The sequence below is a fragment of the Myxine glutinosa genome, chromosome 6 (genome assembly GCF_964187855.1).
Source record: "Myxine glutinosa chromosome 6, kmMyxGlut1.1, whole genome shotgun sequence".
Taxonomy (NCBI): Eukaryota; Metazoa; Chordata; class Myxini; order Myxiniformes; family Myxinidae; genus Myxine; species Myxine glutinosa.
Window position 1 is genome coordinate 82,947,615 of NC_136266.1, and position 17,847 is coordinate 82,965,461.

At 44.2% G+C, this 17,847-nt stretch overlaps 1 protein-coding gene across 4 annotated transcripts in view; it reads right to left on the minus strand.

The window, feature by feature from the left end:
* EDC4 (enhancer of mRNA decapping 4) overlaps positions 1 to 17,847 on the minus strand; it is a 143,622-nt gene that overhangs the window by 3,676 nt on the left and 122,099 nt on the right. For all 4 annotated transcript variants that reach the window (XM_068120489.2, XM_068120487.2, XM_068120488.2 and 1 more), the window contains 3 exons: positions 6,370 to 6,535; positions 6,009 to 6,195; positions 5,697 to 5,922 (listed from right to left, as the gene is read on the minus strand). In XM_068120489.2, coding sequence (XP_067976590.1) covers positions 5,697 to 5,922; positions 6,009 to 6,195; positions 6,370 to 6,535 — 579 coding nt within the window. The remainder of the gene's footprint in view (positions 1 to 5,696; positions 5,923 to 6,008; positions 6,196 to 6,369; positions 6,536 to 17,847) is intronic.

Consider the following 17,847-nt stretch of genomic DNA (forward strand, 5'->3'; position numbering starts at 1 on the left):
CAATCACCACAAAACATACAATAACATTTTAACCTGAAACAAGTACTGCAACTTCCAGGTTACTCCTCTGCACCCTTGTAAAGGTCAACACCACATACAATCCTTAAAAGAACAAAGCTGACAAAATTGTCCCCTCAAAACTGTGTATTTTGCATCAATTTTCATCCCTCTTTGTAATTTTGTGTTATTAAATTTATTCATTGTTACAAGGAAGTAAAGTTACAAGTGATGCATTATTGAAGCATCCATCACTTGTAACTTTACTTCATTTTATAAATAAATATGCCCTTGCGGACTTCCTCTCTGGTCGTAGTCAACGTGTGGCCCTGAATGGATTTCTTTCATCTCCCCTTCCTGTTCAGGCTGGAGTTCCCCCAAGGCAGTGTTCTGGGCCCTGTGCTTTTTCTGGTCTTGATCAATGATCTCTCTGACTCTCTGGAAAATCCTCTCTATCTCTTTGCTGATGACTCCACTCTCTGCCGCTCCATTCCACATACCCCAGATCGGCAGGCTGCAGCCTCCTCACTCTCTGCAGACCTGGACAAAATCACATACCGGTCAAACAAGTGGAACATGTCTTTCAATCCCGACAAATCTCACACTCTTACTATGTCTCTCCGAAAAGACCACTGGACAACCCTCCCATCTACTTTCTCAACAATCCTCTCCAAGAAGTTCTGTCGGTCAAGCTTTTGGGTCTCACTATCTGCCATGATCTTTCCTGGGAAAACCACATTTCCAAGCTGGCCTCCAAAGCCAGTCGCCGACTGGGCATCCTCCGTCGTGCGAAGTCCTTCCTTGGTACACCTGAGCTCCTCACCACATACAAGGCTTTCATCCGCAGCTCAATGGAATACTGCTCTCCCCTCTGGGCTGGTGCTCCTGCCTCACACCTCGCTCGTCTTCACGCTGTTGAAACCAAAGCGTTCAGAATCATTGGAATCTCCCGCGATGAAGCTACCTCCGATGGCCTTTCACTTACTCACCACAGGCAGGTTGGTGGTCTTTGTCTTCTACCGACTCCTCTCCGGCCTTGCGCCTCCAGCTCTCTCTGGGCTCTGTCCCCCAAATATTCCTACAGGTTGCACAAGATGTGCCAGCAACCCTCTTATGGTTAAACTGCCAAAATCTAGGCTCCCTGCTCACCTTCACTCTTTTTCATTCCTCTTTTCTCCCACCTCTGGAACAAACTCCCCCACTCCCTTCAATTCCACCCCTCCCTCCAGGTATTCAAAACAGCTGTTCACCACCATCTCTTATCTTCCCCCATCCAAAACCTTGATCTTTTCTACCCCCACTAATTCACCCTCGATCCACTTTTTTGAGATTCCAACTTTTTTCCTGGAAGTCCTTGCAGTGTCCACACATTTTATACCTCTCCCACCCCCCCCTCCCCCAAGCCCTCTCCATCCCACAGATCTCTCGAAATCCCTGTGCTCTCAAATGTTGTTTGTGTCCTTCCCCCTCTCTCCCCATCTCGTCTACCGCTCCCCTTATTATGTTTTATGTGTCGGTTTGACTTTAAGTGTGATTAATGTTCGCTCTTTCACGAGCCTCGATCCTGTTTAAAAAAAAAAAAAAAAAATTTGTATCACTTCTTTTTATTTATTTATTTTTTTCCTTTCTTTTTGTTTAGCGTTTTTATGACTCCGTTGACGAAGTCGCCGGAGGCATTGTTTTCAGTTTGTCCGTCCGCCCGCCCGTAATAGGTTTTCGTTGCCACAATAACTTGAGAACAGCTGAAGGGATCTTAGTCAAACTTGGTGCAGGTATGTGTAATGATGTAAAGATGAAATGATTAGATTTTAGGGTCAAGAGGTCAAAAGTCAATGGCTGTAATGTGTCTATAACCTGCGAACGGCTGATGTGATATGATTCAAACTTGGTACAGGTATGTACAGTCATGTGAAAAAGTAAGTACACCCCAAGTAAAGTTTTGACTTTTTCATCATATTTCAACATACAGCCATTTGATCTTCATTTCAACAACATTGATAGATAAAGGTGATATAATATAACAAATATCATGAAACATTTACATTTTGTAGTCCATTGTATAATTTAAATAAACATAAATGCAAATTTCGCATGTGGAAAAAGTAAGTACACCCCATGAAATGTTTTTTAAATCTTTTTAACATATGTGGACATATCAATATTTGATCTTCATTTAAACTATCTATAGAAAAAGGTGATCTAATTGAACAAAAAACAATGAAAAATTGACTTTGCAATAATTTATTCAACAAAAAATTGTTGCACAGCATGCACAGCTCATTTCAAATCCCCCACAACATCTCGATGGGATTTAGATCCGGGCTTTGCCTTGGCCATTCCAGAACCCTTCATTTCTTTCTTTTCAGCCATTCCTTGGTGGATTTACCTGTATGTTTAGGGTCATTGTCATGTTGCAAGGTCCACCTTCGGTTGAGCTTCAACTTTCCGACAGATAGCCTCACATTATCCTCAAGCACCCTCTGGTACAATGAAGAATTCATAGTGGATTATATGATGGTGAGCTGCCCCAAACCATATTTCCACCACCATGCTTTACAGTTGGTATCAGGTTCTTGTGGTCAAATGCTGTCTTTGGTTTTCACCAAACATGTCTTCTGGTACTGTGGCCAAATAGCTCGACCTTTGACTCATCTGTCCAGAGCACATTGTTCCAGAAGTGCTGGTCTTTGCCTAGGTGTTCATTGGCAAACTTTAGTCTTGCCCTGATGTTCTTTCTGGACAGCAAAGGTTTCCTCCTGGCACACCTCCCATGTAGATCAAATTTGGCAGCCTCTTTCTAATGGTAGACTCGTGCACTTTGACATCAAGAGTGGCAAGAGCTACGTGTAGGTCCCGTGATGACATTCTGGGGTTCTTAGAGACTTCTTTCAGCATCTTGCGGTCTGCTCTCGGGCTGAACTTGCTGGAGCGGCCTGGCCTGAACAAGTTGGCAGTTGATTGGAATCTTCTCCACTTGTAGATGATCTTCCGGACAGTCGAATGATTGATTTCAAATTGTTTGGAGATCTTTTAAAATCCCTTCCCAGACTCGTAGGCATCTATAACCTTCTTTCTGAAGGCCTCAGAGAGCTCTTTTGATCTAGGCATGGTGACACCGCACACTTCAACAACAACGAGCAAACCAAACGAAATGTCTGAGGTTTAAATAAGACAGGTTCCTCTGAGATCCTCTCTAACGATGTTCTAATTATTTGCACCTGAGCTGGTGCACCTGATTCTAATTTTAGGTATTTGAAGTAGTGATAAATGTAGGGGTGTACTTACTTTTTCCACATGCAAAATTTGCATTTATGTTTATTTAAATTATACAATGGACTACAAAATGTAAATGTTTCATGATATTTGTTATATTATATTGTAGCGGCTACCGCTGGGTTTACACAATCGCCTTGCACCTACCAAGGACGCGGAGCGATCACCATGCCGGGCTCGTCCAGGACGCCCGGGCAGGCCCGCTCTCAACTTGCCAGGCCTCGTCCGGGACGCCCGGGCATGCCCGGGCACGCCCGGCCATGCCCGCTCTCGACTTGCCAGGCCGCGTCCGGGACGCCCGGCCACGCCCCCTCTCGCCTTTCCCGGGCAAACGCTCCGGGATAATGTGTATATATATTGCTGCCCGATAAACGGGCTTTTCAGAGTACCCGAGTTGTTTTGTTTCAATAAAGAAACTCGGACGAATTCCAGCTTTTTGTCGCGTCCATTCTTCCGATTACGTGGGAGCACAGCTCCTACAATATCACCTTTATCTATCAATATTGTTGAAATGAAGATCAAATAGCTGTATGTTGAAATATGTTGAAAAAGTCAAAACTTTACATGGAGTGTACTTACTTTTTCACGTGACTGTATAATGATGCAAAGCTTAATCGATTAGATTTTTTGGGGTCCTGAGGTCAAAGGTCAGAGATCATGTCAGGTAAAAATGTGACAACTTAGCCACAGTGGCCATCAGTTAGGAGGTTGTGGGTTTCCAGACGAGTCATGAGTTGTCTGTCATTTATTTGATCAAGGATTCAAACACTTTGCTTATAATGGGTGGAAGGCTAACAGGCTGATCATTAGAAGGATCAGATTTCTCACCAGAGCCTTTAAAGGCAGGGACTATAGAAGCCTGCTTCCAACTAAGTGGAAAGACAGACACAAGCAATACAATTTTGAGAGAACAGAAGACAGTTCAGGTGAACACATCTTCAAAGCAATTGCATGGATTCTATCTGGTCTAGTAGACTTTGAAATTTCAAGCCCTTGAATAAAATCTTAGCAACTTTCCTGGGTGTGATGATAAATGCTCAATGTTGCTCTGTATTATAAATAAAATAACCTGGATTTGAATCTCAGCCCAGCTATAAACTCTAACCCTGGTGTTTCACAGACATGGAGAGGCATCGATGCATCTGTTGTCCCCCAGATGGACGTTAAACTGTGCGTCCCGTCTGCCGGTATTAGTTTGCAGAAGTTGATGATCCCATGGTGTGTGTCACGAAGAGTAGGCAAGCTATCACTGGCACCATAAAAAATTCCAAATTCCTGCTGTCTCGGTCCAGTATCCTGTATTGGGCGGTAGTGGTGACCCATCCTGTACTGTAAACCTAGCCAAGAAATCGCTTTGGTAGAACCGATTTACTGCAGAGAAGATCATAATTAGCACTGTAGTCAAAACTCTTCCAATCATTCAGTCAGAGCAGTGAGGTAATTTGACACCTTCATATTGAGCAACTCAAAGCGATATCCCAAAATACTGCAAACATTTCTCTCCTCAACCCTTTGAGTGCAGATGACGTCCAGTGCCACAACCCGCGAAAAAGTTTTGTGTCCGGATGACGTTACTACACGTCATCGACTATACCTATAAATAGATCGTCAGTACGTGGTTGCATTCCCGTACCAAAATGCCAAATTAATCCCGTACCGGGGGTATTTTTATCAAAAAAAATAAATCCCGTACTCAAAGGGTTAAATGTGCCTGCACAGTGCTTTTCAAATGACATCTTTGTCTTCTACAAAAATTTGAGCAACTGCCTGGAAACATAGAGCACATCATGAAGCTCTTTCACATACAATACATTAAATAATTATTTGACGACCTGTGGATGCATCTGCAGGCAGATATTTCATTCCGCTGGACTGAGTTCAGACAGAGAACTTGCAAAATGCATCCAAATGGACTTCCAAAAATTATTTGAACCTCTCGTGTAATATAAATGTACACGTACTTTCATATACAAAAGGCCGGTGTGTACGAAAACCTTTAATGCCAGTCATCACATAGTTTGAATATTTTGGAAATAACTTGTCTGCATAAAAATAAAACCTTGATCACATTTGCAAAACCTTTCAAATCCAGGCTGATGCACACTCAGCAACATAAGACAACACCAGATCCAAACTGAGCTAAGCAGAATTAAGGATAGACCTTGATGCCACCTGTGCAAAATACGTAACAACACAAAAAAAAGAAAGTATTCTTCTACATCAAATGGACTCGCCCCAACTGCATCACAAGGAACCCCGACTCACAAACCAACAGATATTTAATTTATATTTCACAATGGAAGCAAAACAAAAGCTCACTCCCTGCCAACACACCACACGAGGGGCAGCCCACCCATATTTCAAAAGGTACATTCCTGGCAATAAACTAAAAAACATCATCAAATCAAATAAAGTACGATTGTTACCTGCTGGAATGCCTGATTGATCCGACCCTGGTGCAATAGATGCAGCAGCTGAGCCTGCTGCACTTGAATGTCTTGAACGGGCTGCGAGCTGGGGACGGGTGTACCAGCCGCAGAGCGGACAGCGTGAACAATCGAGTTGGCGACAAACTGCTGTTGTTCTTTCAAACCCTCTTCGAGTTGCTCACGCACCGCAGAGCGTACCTTGCCACAAACCGCCTCCTGTAGGCTTCAGATCGAGTTTGAACAAAAATTATATTGCAGAAGCAAAGCAAATAACATGCCAAAAACAATGACAATTTCCACCCCCTTTACCTTGCCACGATATCCCTCATTTGAGTCTGCACTTCAGCCTGCAGTGCACTGACAAGGTTTGATGTGAGCTGTCCTGTTGCCGCCTTCAGACCGGCCGTTGCCTTCGCGATCTGTGCTGCAGTACCCTCGAGAGAGTCGTCCTCTCTCTGACGTCGTTGAAGGAGCACACTTTCCAACTGCAGTTTATCTGAAAGCCAAAGTCATTTTCATCACAGTCTTCTCTCTCAAAAGTGTATATACCAGCCACAACTATAATGCACAAGTCAAAAAAAATAATCCAATGAACATCACCTCAAAGGTCTGTTAAGCAAACACAAAGACGGCCATTTTAACTCGGTCATCATTCGTCCACAGGACTCACAATCAGCCGTTCCTTGTTGAAAAGTCGCGTCCAACTGCTGGAACATGACTTGACAGGTACGTTCCACAGCTGGGATGAGAGTGGAAGATATTGCCTCTGTATAGACAGCTGTGAGAGGAACTTGGAGTGCTTCTCCTGCAGCCTTTCCTATCGCTTCACCTGTACCCTACAGGTGGCACAAAAATGCAAAATAATAGTTTTAATTCTCCGATCACGAGTTCATTTTTATTTGTACATCCCAAGGATTTTAATGCAGCACGTTTTGATAACGAGAGAGAGAAGTAAATTCTTTTGAGTTTTGTAGACAATGTCAAAGGTTATGATAGGCCAATGACAAGAAAATAAAATACTCCAAATGGACAAGATGTGTGTGTGTTGATTTTTTTGGGTGGAGTTCTACTGGAGCTTTCTGAGGTGGAATGTGATACAACAAAATGAACCTCATAATCTCCCGAGTTGATTAGGACAATTAAGTACAAATCATCTGGAAGAATTCCCACGTTTCTAAACGCGTGCCATGTTAAGGTGTATAGAGCAGCTCAATAGGTCCTTCCAGTGCATGGCATTCCAATTCCAAAATAAATAACAAAAATAATGATGCCATTTTCCAAAGCATATCTCTCTATAATGCAAGCAATCTCTGTGTGTCTGTGTGTATGTCTGTGACCGCTGTTTCTCGACAACCACTGGTCCGATCTAAGTGAAACTTGCCAGGTATATTGCTGGGGACCTGAGGATGTGCCTTTTCAAGGTTTGCTATTAATCTGACAAGTGGTTACCAAGTTATGGCCATTTATTTAGCAAACACATACGTTTTGTACGTGAACGAAGGAACAGCGAAGGACGAGAGCGAAGGAACGGCGAAGGAAGAGAGCGAAGACCGAAGGAACGATGAAAGTTTTAATTTTTCTTTGCACGTACGGTCAAGCTACAGCGAAGGAACCACGTGTTTGTTGTTTCTGCCTCGCGGTTTGAAAAATTGAAGAATTGGACATTAAAACTAATTTGCGATTAATTGTAACTGCGATATGCGAACTTCCGGACAGTGAGGCCTTATTTTTGGTACGTCCGTCAACGTACGTATGTCCACGTACTTACCTCCCCGCACGTACGGGCACGCACTAGTATTAATTAATAGAAATAATATTAGAAACAACAATAAATAGTAGTATCAATTGGCAATAATAATAACGAACGTAAACTCCCCACACTGGCCCAAACTCATGTGGGCTTGGTGAAAGGAAAGCTAATGCTCAAGCAGTACAGCGGCAGGTATGCTACATGGCCGAGAAGACCAATGAAAATTTGGTACAATGGACCAACGAGCCCACTGGTGTTATAAAAGGAGCCGTGGCTGTCTCTACTACAGTAGAAATTGACATGAAAATAGCCCACCTGGGCATTTTCGATAATAACCATTTTTTGGTGTTATATGTTTGCTATGATTGTCCTGTATCTGCAGAAAAAAAATAATCAAATTCACACATGGGGAACCCTGTTTTTATTCTGTCACCAAGTATATGACCTGCTACAAAACTAAAAAATGCGTTTTCCAGTTTTAGATGATAATGATTCACAAATACTCATATAAAATGGGAATACTTTCTGATAAATATAAAATAATAAACGAAATAACTGTTACTCATTACTGGAACATATTTCTTCGAAAAATGTCAGTATTTTATTTAAAACTAGCCGAATGCACCCGGCATTGCCCGGGTTCTTTTTGAATGAATTTACTACTATAATTCAGCTTTTACCCGCGGCCGTAGAAGATCGACTACTATAATTCAGTTCAGCTTTTAATTGCGAAATGGGCCCAGCCCAGGCGAGGTGGCCTCAACCGGCCTCACCCCCGAGCCTATAACCTTCCGGGGGCCCGTCCCGACATTTTTTGTTTTAGAGGTTTCTTCCTACATTTCGCCATTCAGGAGATTAGCGCGTGCAGACAAACAAACAAACAAAAACTTTCTTTTATATATATTGTTACAGACACGACTTTGATGTTATGGTGGGCCGAGCGGAATGGCCGCCGTGTCCGCACAAGTTACCCGATTATACTCGAACCTTGGCCGAGCCGCGCTACGCTAGATCAATGAAGGAAAAGGACACAACGGCTGGGATTAAAATGACACGACACCAGGGATACGGTTCTCAAGACCTCCGGAGGAGGTTATAATATGGCGGAAGGTTAGATTACAGGAATGAGAGGGACAGCATAGAAAGATAGGCACTTAGACACACTTATCTTATTCCCGACAGACCACAGATAAACAGGACAAAACTGACTCACACGGGGATTGATGGCAAGGAAAGCGGGCAGTCGATGGCTCAAGGTGCACTCTTGGCTCAAGGACAGAATCGACCCGGTCCGGTCCAAAGATGCGGGGAGGTATCGTCGCGCTGGGGGTGGCGTCCTTTGCTCTCCGTAGTTCAGGCGCATCTGACTTCACATCCGGTAAGTCGCTGCGTATCTCCGGCGGGGAGTGACACGCCCTCGGCTCGTTAGCTCCGCCCCAGATGGAATCGGCCCGTTGCTTCTCATTGGGTGCGGGGGGTTACCGGCTCCGCCCTTGACGAGGGGCCGACAGGCAGCCCCTTCGTGGTAACCCCGTCGGCGCACATGGGTAATGGCGGCTAACCGAGCCGGAGTGAGGACGCACACTCCCCGCGCGCGCCGTTGTTGTAGTTGTTGTAGTTGTTGTTTGGGGAAGAAGATGGGAGGAGGTATGGGAAGGTCCTAAACTCACTACTGGTGCCATATAATCACATTCTGGTGCAACGAAGAGTCAGAATTAATGGAAACGAGTCCTTAACTGACATAGACTAAGAATAACTAGCAAGATGCCCGAAAGTTGTCTACGTGAGATGCGGTGGACCTGGGCACGACATTTAATGGGGGAAAAAGGGGAAGGTCGGTTCTACAGAGTGTTATTTACAGGCAATGGGACTAGGGAATGGGGGATTGGGGATAGTTGGGGAGTATTGGGGAAATAGGGGAATATTTACAAGCGGATATGGATAGAGGCCAAATCCCATATCCGCAACAATATATATAGATAGAAGATATATTTTATCTACAAATTGTTTTTATTATAGCCTTCGAGTGCATCACCAAGTCAGTATATGGCATCAACTAAAAACTGTGCTAACTAAGGAGGAACATGGATACAAAGTAGAGGCTGGTGGGTGCAATTGTACCTGTCATCACCGACAAGGCATCAGCACCTTCAGAACTGCTGATTGATATAAGATGCTCTTGTAGGAGCAAACAACACGTATGTACTTTATGTAGCCATGCCAAGAAAGGCCTTGCTCGTAGTGTTCATTGCAAGTGTGGTGCACAATGTGGAAACAGTTCACACACAATTGATATCATCGAAATGGATGAAGCAGAACATTTTAAAATGTTTCATGAATATGAAAAATATGACTGAAAATCACAGGGCACATGCACAGGATAGTGTACACTTATCATGCTTCTGACATAATGCATTATTTTGAGGGGTATGCATTAGTTCATTTAGAGGTGTGATGTACTATTGCGTGCGTAAAATTGGATGCAACCTTTTTGAGGACGACTTTGTCTTCAATCTGTCAATGTTGTACCGGTTAATGTTATATTAAAACATTATCGTGGGCCTGGAGTTTGAAAAGTAGACAACTATACACTTTATGTAATATGTTATCATTGCTTTAAGTTTATAAATACAGTAGGTATATGTATTATAATTCAGGGTGAGCTATAGATTATAATACTCATTATATTCCTTATATAACTCAGGGTGTGCATGCCTTGAAGGTGAAACATTAATGAGAATGACCCATACATTTGACTTCAATCTCCACCATTATGAGAAATTCATAGATAAGTTAGGATTTGGACGGCACGTACTTGTTGCAAAATTCAGCACAACTTTTTTTAAATACAACTTTCTAATTCAAGCATATATTAGCCACAAACTTGGTACAGGGACACAATATATTGTATGTTTGTGTTTGCCTCTAATTTCATTGAAAAATTAGTACATAGAAAGTGTTTACTTAACAGAAGTTAATAATTATGAAGCCCCATTGGTGGCCATTTTGAAATTTCCCCACAAGTGAATTTTTGATAATTTTTGTTGTGGCCATTTCAACTCCTAATAAGGTGTTTAATACCCAAATATGGTTATCAAAAATGTCAGTCATTGTCAATTTCTGCTGTACAAATGTCTGTCTGTTTGCCATGCTACAACGAGATACCAGATTTCAATGAAACAAACGACAGTGGATTCAGGAAACTCCCAGGAATGTTTGTGATGCAAAAAGAAGGAGGGTTTGTGCATGGGTACATGGACACACGTGAAAAAACTGCAAACCCTAAATTGCGACGCTGGTTATCCCCGCACAGAGGGCGCGATCTCCCAGGAATCCTTTTTTTTCTTGCCCAATAGATTAGCCATCACAGCAAAGATTGGTGTTCCCATTAGTGAAACGACGGGTCTTATATTCTACTGAAAATAAAAAGGAAGGCTGCAGTGCACAAATGAAAAAACACTTAATCAACCATTGTCTGACACAATGCCTCGGACAACACAGCAGATGCAAAAATTATTATGATGCATACGTAGAATAACAAAACCTTTTCAAAATCTCCCCAGAGGGGAAGAATTCCCCCAAAGTCAAACACAAAACAAAAGTAGAACTCTTCAATATGGCAGATTGCAGTCAAGCACAACGGAAGTCATTATATTTAACTGGCCACAACAAAAGTAATGATCCCCATACAAAAAAAAAAAAATCTAATCTACGTTCCTCCACAAATTTTACAATTATGGTGTATTTATTCGGGCAGTTACACAAAGTGAAGCCAAAGACTACCAAAAACAACAACGAGAAAGCATCTGAAAATGCAAAGCCCATCTGCTCTGCTTTGTATTTGGACTTCTTCATTCGCATGCTAAACATGACAAAAACAGAAGACGATTTTTGGCTACCATGACCTTTTCACTTCAAAAGCCGTAGGCCTTAGTGAGCCAATAGGGCAAACCCTGCTCAAATGTCAAGTCAATTGGATGACAATTGATGATTTTATGCAACCTTGACCGTGACCTTTTATGCAACCAACCTTAATCTCAAAAAACAAAATGCTGCACCGATCACATCTAAGGTGTGAATCTAGCGCTGATCAACAAGGCTGGTTCATGGTACAGTGCATTCAGAAAGTATTCAGACCCCTTCACTTTTTTCACATTTTGTTATGTTGCAGCCTTATGCTGAAATCATTTAAATTCATTTTTTCCCTCATCAATCTACACTCAATACCCCATAATGACAAAGAGAAAACAGGATTTTAGAAAGCTTTGCAAATTTATTAACCCTTTGAGTACGGGATTTTTTTTTTGATAAAAATACCCCCGGTACGGGATTAATTTGGCATTACGGGAATGCAACCACGTACTGACGATCTATTTATAGGTATAATCGATGACGTGTAGTAACGTCATCTGAACACAAAACTTTTTCACGGGTTGCGGCACTGGATGTCATCCGTACTCAAAGGGTTAAAAGAAAAAACTGAAATATCACATTGACAAAAGTATTCATACCCTTTGCTATGACACTTGAAATTTAGCTCAGGTGCCTCCCATTTCTCTTGATCATCTTTGAGATGTTTCTGCAACTTGATTGGAGTCCACCTGTGGTAAATTCAATTGATTGGACATGATTTGGAAAGGCACACACCTGTCTATATAAGGTCTCACAGCTGACAATGCATATCAGAACAAAAACCAAGCCATGAGGTCGAAGGAACTGCCTGCATAGCTCAGAGACAGGATTGTGTCGAGGCACAGATCTGGGGAAGCCTACAAAAAAATCTCTGCTGCATTGAAGGTTCCCAATAGCACAGTGGCCTCCATAATTCTTAAATAGAAGAAGTTTGGAACTACCAGGACTCTTCCTAGAGCTGGCCGCCCGGCCAAACTGAGCAATCGGGGGAGAAGGGCCTTGGTAAGAGAGGTGACCAAGAACCCGATGGTCACTCTGGCTGAGTTCCAGAAATCCTGTGTGGAGATGGGAGAAACTTCCAGAAGGACAACCATCACTGCAACACTCCACCGATCTGGGCTTAATGGCAGAGTGGCCAGACGGAAGCCTCTCCTCAGTGAAAGACACATGAAAGCCCGCTTGGAGTTTGCAAAAAAGCACCTAAACGACTCTCAGACTGTGAGAATCAAGATTCTGTGGTCTGATGAAACCAAGATTTAACTGTTTGGCTTCCGTCTGGCCATGAAAGTTTGAATCAATGCTTGACTGCATACAAATCTGTGAAATGAGTGTTTTATACTCTGGGGGATTTTAATCATTGAATGTTTCTTTTCATCAGTATTAATTAGAGTAAGTATTTGAAAGATAGACAGTGGGGATTAATAAATATTGTTTATTAAATCACCTTCTGCCTCATGTCATATGTTGCTTTCACCTGTATTGTGACAGACGTGACATATTACTGTCTGCAAATCTTTTCTACCGTAATCCCCTCGGGGTAACTGGTGCACTCGCATTGGTGCTTTGAGGCAGTACGTAACTCTGGGCTTTCTGGCCTGTGCGTTTTACCATTTTTTATGCCTCTTTTACCATTTTATTTAGTTTTTTGTGTACTGAGAAAGCTCAAATGAGAGCTAGCACACAGAACACATAGCAAAGGGAGCAGGGGACAAGAGAGGTGAGAGAGGGAAGCACAACAACAGTAAGGAACAGGGACATCAGGAGATCTGTGCAAGGGAGAGAACTGGGGCAGGGTAAATGAGTAAAAGAAGATGGAGACGACAGGGACTTTCAGGAAAGAAAACAGGGAATTTGAAGGAGGTGTGTTTGGGATGGATTAACGAGGGTGGAAAAGATCATGGTTTGAGCAGTGATTTTTTATTTTGCCAGCTTCCCTGGAAGGGGGTGGCTGGCAGACCTTGGTGACCTGCAGAAATATTGGGGGGGTGGGGGAGGGCGTGACACAGAGCATAGAAAGAGCAGAGAGTGCAAGGCCAGAGAGGAGTAGGTCGAAAACAGACCACCAACCTGTCTGTGGTAAAAGACCTATTGACTGTCTCAGCCTCAGTTAGGGAGATACCAACGATCCTGAAGGCCTTGGTTCCACAGAGTGAAGCAGAGCTAGATGTGAGGAAGGAGCCCCAGCCCAGAGGGGAGAGCACAACTCCATCAAGCTGTGGATGAAAGCTTTGTACGTGGTTAAGTGATCAGGTGTGCCGCGGAAGGACTTTGAACGATAGAAGATGCTCAGACGGCAAATGGCTTTGGAGGCCTGCATGGAAGTGTGGTTTTCCCAAGAAAGTCCATGGCAAATAGTGAGACCCAAAAGTGTGAGTGACAACTTCAAGAGGATTGTTGAGAAAGTAGATGGGGGTGGGGGGAGGGTTTATCCAGACGGACCTTTCGGAGAGTTGCTTTCGGAGAGTCGATCTCGCGAGATCTTGCCGACGACGGCACAGTTTTTCGAAGCTGTACACGTTCTCCACGTTTTCGAAGTTAAGTAATTGTTCACAATTGTATTTTTGTCGAAACTGTATTTATCTTTCGGTGTGTGTACCTATAGTGTGTGTGTCCCGAGGAAGATTCTCGGTGTGAATCTTTCATAAATTAATCGTTTGATTGCCCTGCGTGTGCGGCCTTGTAGCCTGAGGCTTCCCCCGTCGAAGTTTGTTCACTTAAGTTCCTTCCTTCGCTGTTTTTGCTTGGTTCTTAGATTTTTCCCTTCTCCCCCAAACATCTACTCTTTGTCTAACGTTTAAACCCCCCCCCCCCCCAAAAAAAAACCCCCCAAAAAAACAACATTTATTTCCCTTTCTCCACGTGTGCTGTTGTCTAATCGTGTGCTTCTGTCCACGTGCGGTCTCGCCCCGTCCCCATTATCTCCTTGCCTTTCACCTTTTGCCCTGTTCACGTGACTCGTGGTTGTCCCTCTAGTAGGCCCTCTCCATGTATTTTTGTGAATATAAGATTGTTCTTCACGGTTCTGTTTAAATATGTTTAAACTTTCCCCTGCAGTGTTTTATTCAGTGGTATATTACAACACGCTGTTTTTCTTCCTATTTAAAACGCTCTTTTCAATTTCCTCTTCAATTCATTCCACTTGAAAAAAAATTCAATCTCATATAATTCTTCCTCACGACATGCTCTAAATTCACATTCATTCCACCCCTCCTCCATCGTTCTTAAACGGATCGCGAACTTGAAAATCACAATAAACTCAATTTGATATAAATGTTCGTCTTTCATGAATCGTCCACTTTCTAAACTCCCCCCTTGCCCCTCCTCTCCTAAACTCCCCCCTTGCCCCTCCCGTCTGAAACACCTCCCTTGCCACTCCCCTCTGAAACTCCCCCCTTGCCCCTCCCCTCCTAAACTCCCCCCTTGCCCCTCCCCTTCAAATCTCCCCACCCTACCATCCCTCTCCAATTCTCCCACCTCCTCCTCAAACCTGCCTCCTCCCCACTTCGTCTCCCTTCTATCTCATACCTCCACCTCCCCCAACCTTCTACTTTCCTCTGCCCCCTCCCCTCAAACAACCCCTCACTGTGCCTCATCCCATCACCATCAAACCTTTCATCCTCCTCATCCTTCTCTTTCTTGTAACTCTTCTGTAATCTCTGACACACAATCAACTGCTCTCCCTACCTCCCCCTCTCATCCTTCATCTGACCCTACCCCTCCCCTCCCCTGTCCTGCACCCGATGATCACCCCCTCTCCTCACTAACGGTATGGACCTCAAACATCCGGGGCCTTCACTCAAACCCGATTGATCTCTCCATTCAGGTTGCTTCTGACAATCCAGACTTGATCTGCTTAACAGAAACTTTCCTCCTTCAAGATGTCTCTGATTCCTTAATATCTCTTCCTGGTTACTCCCTCCTCCGGTATGATAGACCTGAGCCTCGTCCTGGTGGTGGGGTTGCTATCTTTATCAAAAACTCTCTTCCTCACTCTCCTTGCACTGCCCTCTCTCCACCCCACACCCAGGAGTACCTCTGGCTACGGCTTCCTCTCTGTTCCCACCTTTTGTTCATATGTGTTCTGTACCGTCCTCCAAACAGTGATGACTCCATTTACATTTCGCTGTCTGACAACATGGACCAACTTCTATCAACTCATCCAAACTCTCTCTTCCTCATATGTGGCGACTTCAACTGTCATCATGCCAGCTGGCTGGGTGTGGGTTCATCTCTCACCAGCCATGGCACCTCAGCAAAGGACTTATGCGACTCATTGGGGCTGACACAATCTGTCAATTTCCCGACCCGGATCTCAGTCAATGGAGTATCTCCTCTTCTAGACTTGGTTATGACAAACTTCCCTGCAAATGTCTGCTGCTCTTCTTCTGCTCCAATCGGTTATTCTGATCATGTGCTTGTTAAAGTGGACATCTCTCTGGCCATTCTCAGAGAGCCTCCTCAGCACCACCGAGTCTGGCATTTCACTCAGGCTGACTGGCACAATCTGCAAGCAGCCACCAATCATCTGGACTGGTCTCCCATCTCTACTGCCTCTGACATCAATTCTTCCTGGGAATTCTTCCAAAGCAAACTGCTCTCTCTCATGCACAGATTTATCCCATCTCGTCTTCATTTGTCTTACCCTTCCTCCTGTCCATGGTACACTGAATCTTGTGGTGAGGCAGTTGCCCTGAAACAACTTGCCTTTGCCTCTTGGAAGGCAAATCCAACTGAAGGAAATCTCAGTTCCTTCCACCAAGCTCGGAACAAGTATGTCTACCCTCAGGAGTGCCAGGAAACACTTTCTCTCCACACTCAAGAATGAACTCTCAAACCTGTCTCCTTCCTCCAAATCCTGGTGGTGTCTGGTCAAATCTGTTTCTGGTGTTTGATCCCCCTCCATCCCCTCCCTTACCTCCAATGGCTACACAGTTGACACTGCACGTGACAAAGCCGAATGCCTCAACTCTGTGTTTGCGTAAAAATCTTGTGTCCCAAACCCATCTCTCTCTGTTCCCACCTTACCCAGTCAAACCCAACTGCTCCTGGACTCTGTGTCCTTCTCTCCTGACAAGGTGGACAAGTTTTTGTCAAACCTCGACTGATTCTGCAACTGGACCAGACGGCATCAGCCCACGGGTCCTAAAATCCTGCTCTGCCGCTCTATCTCACCCTCTCTCTGTTCTTTTTACCCTCTCTTTTGCTCAAGGTCATCTGCCAGCATCTTGGAAATCAGCAAACATTACCGCTTTACACAAAAAATGTACAAAAAGAGATCCTTGCATCTGCAGACCAATCAGCCTGCTCCCAATTTATCAGCAAAGTCATGGAATCCATCATTGCTTCGGATATCAAATCCTTCCTCTTCTCCAATGGCTTGATCTCTGATCATCAATTTGGATTCAGACCAGGTCATTCTACTCTGGACATGTTGCTTCTGCTGTCTCAACCATGGATGGAGGTCCTCAATGCAAAACAGGAAATCAGAGCTGTCTCCCTTTACATATCACGTGCCTTCGATACGGTCTGGCACCCAGCTCTGCTCACCAAACTCTCCTCCTATGGTGTCCATGGAAATCTCCACGCATGGCTTGCGGACTTCCTCTCTGGTCGTAGTCATCGTGTGGCCCTGAATCGATTTCTCTCATCTCTCCTTCCTGTTCTGGCTGGAGTTCCCCAAGGTAGTGTTCTGGGCCCTGTGCTATTTCTGGTCTTCATCAATGATCTCTCCGACTCTTTGGAAAATCCTCTCTATCTCTTTGCTGATGACTCCACTCTCTGCTGCTAAATTCCTCATCCCTCAGATCAGCAGTCTCAGCCTCCTCACTCTCTGCAGACCTGAACAAAATCACAGATTGGTCAAACAAGTGGAACATGTCTTTCAATCCTGACAAATCTCACACTCTTACTAATGTCTCTTCGAAAAGACCGACTGGAAAACCCTCCCATCTACTTTCTCAACAATCCTCTCGAAGAAGTTCTGTCGCTCAGGCTTTTGGGTCTCATCTGCCATGATCTTTCTTGGGAAAACCACATTTCCAAGCTGGCCTCCAAAGCCAGTCGCCGACTGGGCATCCTCCGTCGTGCAAAGTCCTTCCTTGGCACAACTGAGCTCCTCACCACATACAAGGCTTTCATCCGCAGCTCAATGTAATACAATACTGTTGCCCCCTCTGGGCCGGTGCTCCTGCCTCACACCTAGCTCGGCTTCACGCTGTTGAAACCAAAGCTTTCAGAATCATTGGAATCTCCTGCGATGAAGCTAACTCCGAAGGCCTTTCACTCCCTCACCGCAGGCAGGTTGGTGGTCTTTCTGTCTTCTAATGACTCCTCTCCGGCCTTGCTCCCCCAGCTCTCTATGGGCTATCCCCCAAATATTCCTGGAGGTCGCACAAGATCTGCCTGCAACCCTCTTACGGTTAAACTGCCAAAATCTAGGGTCTCTGCTCACCTTCACTCTTTCATTCCCCTTTTCTCCTGCCTCTT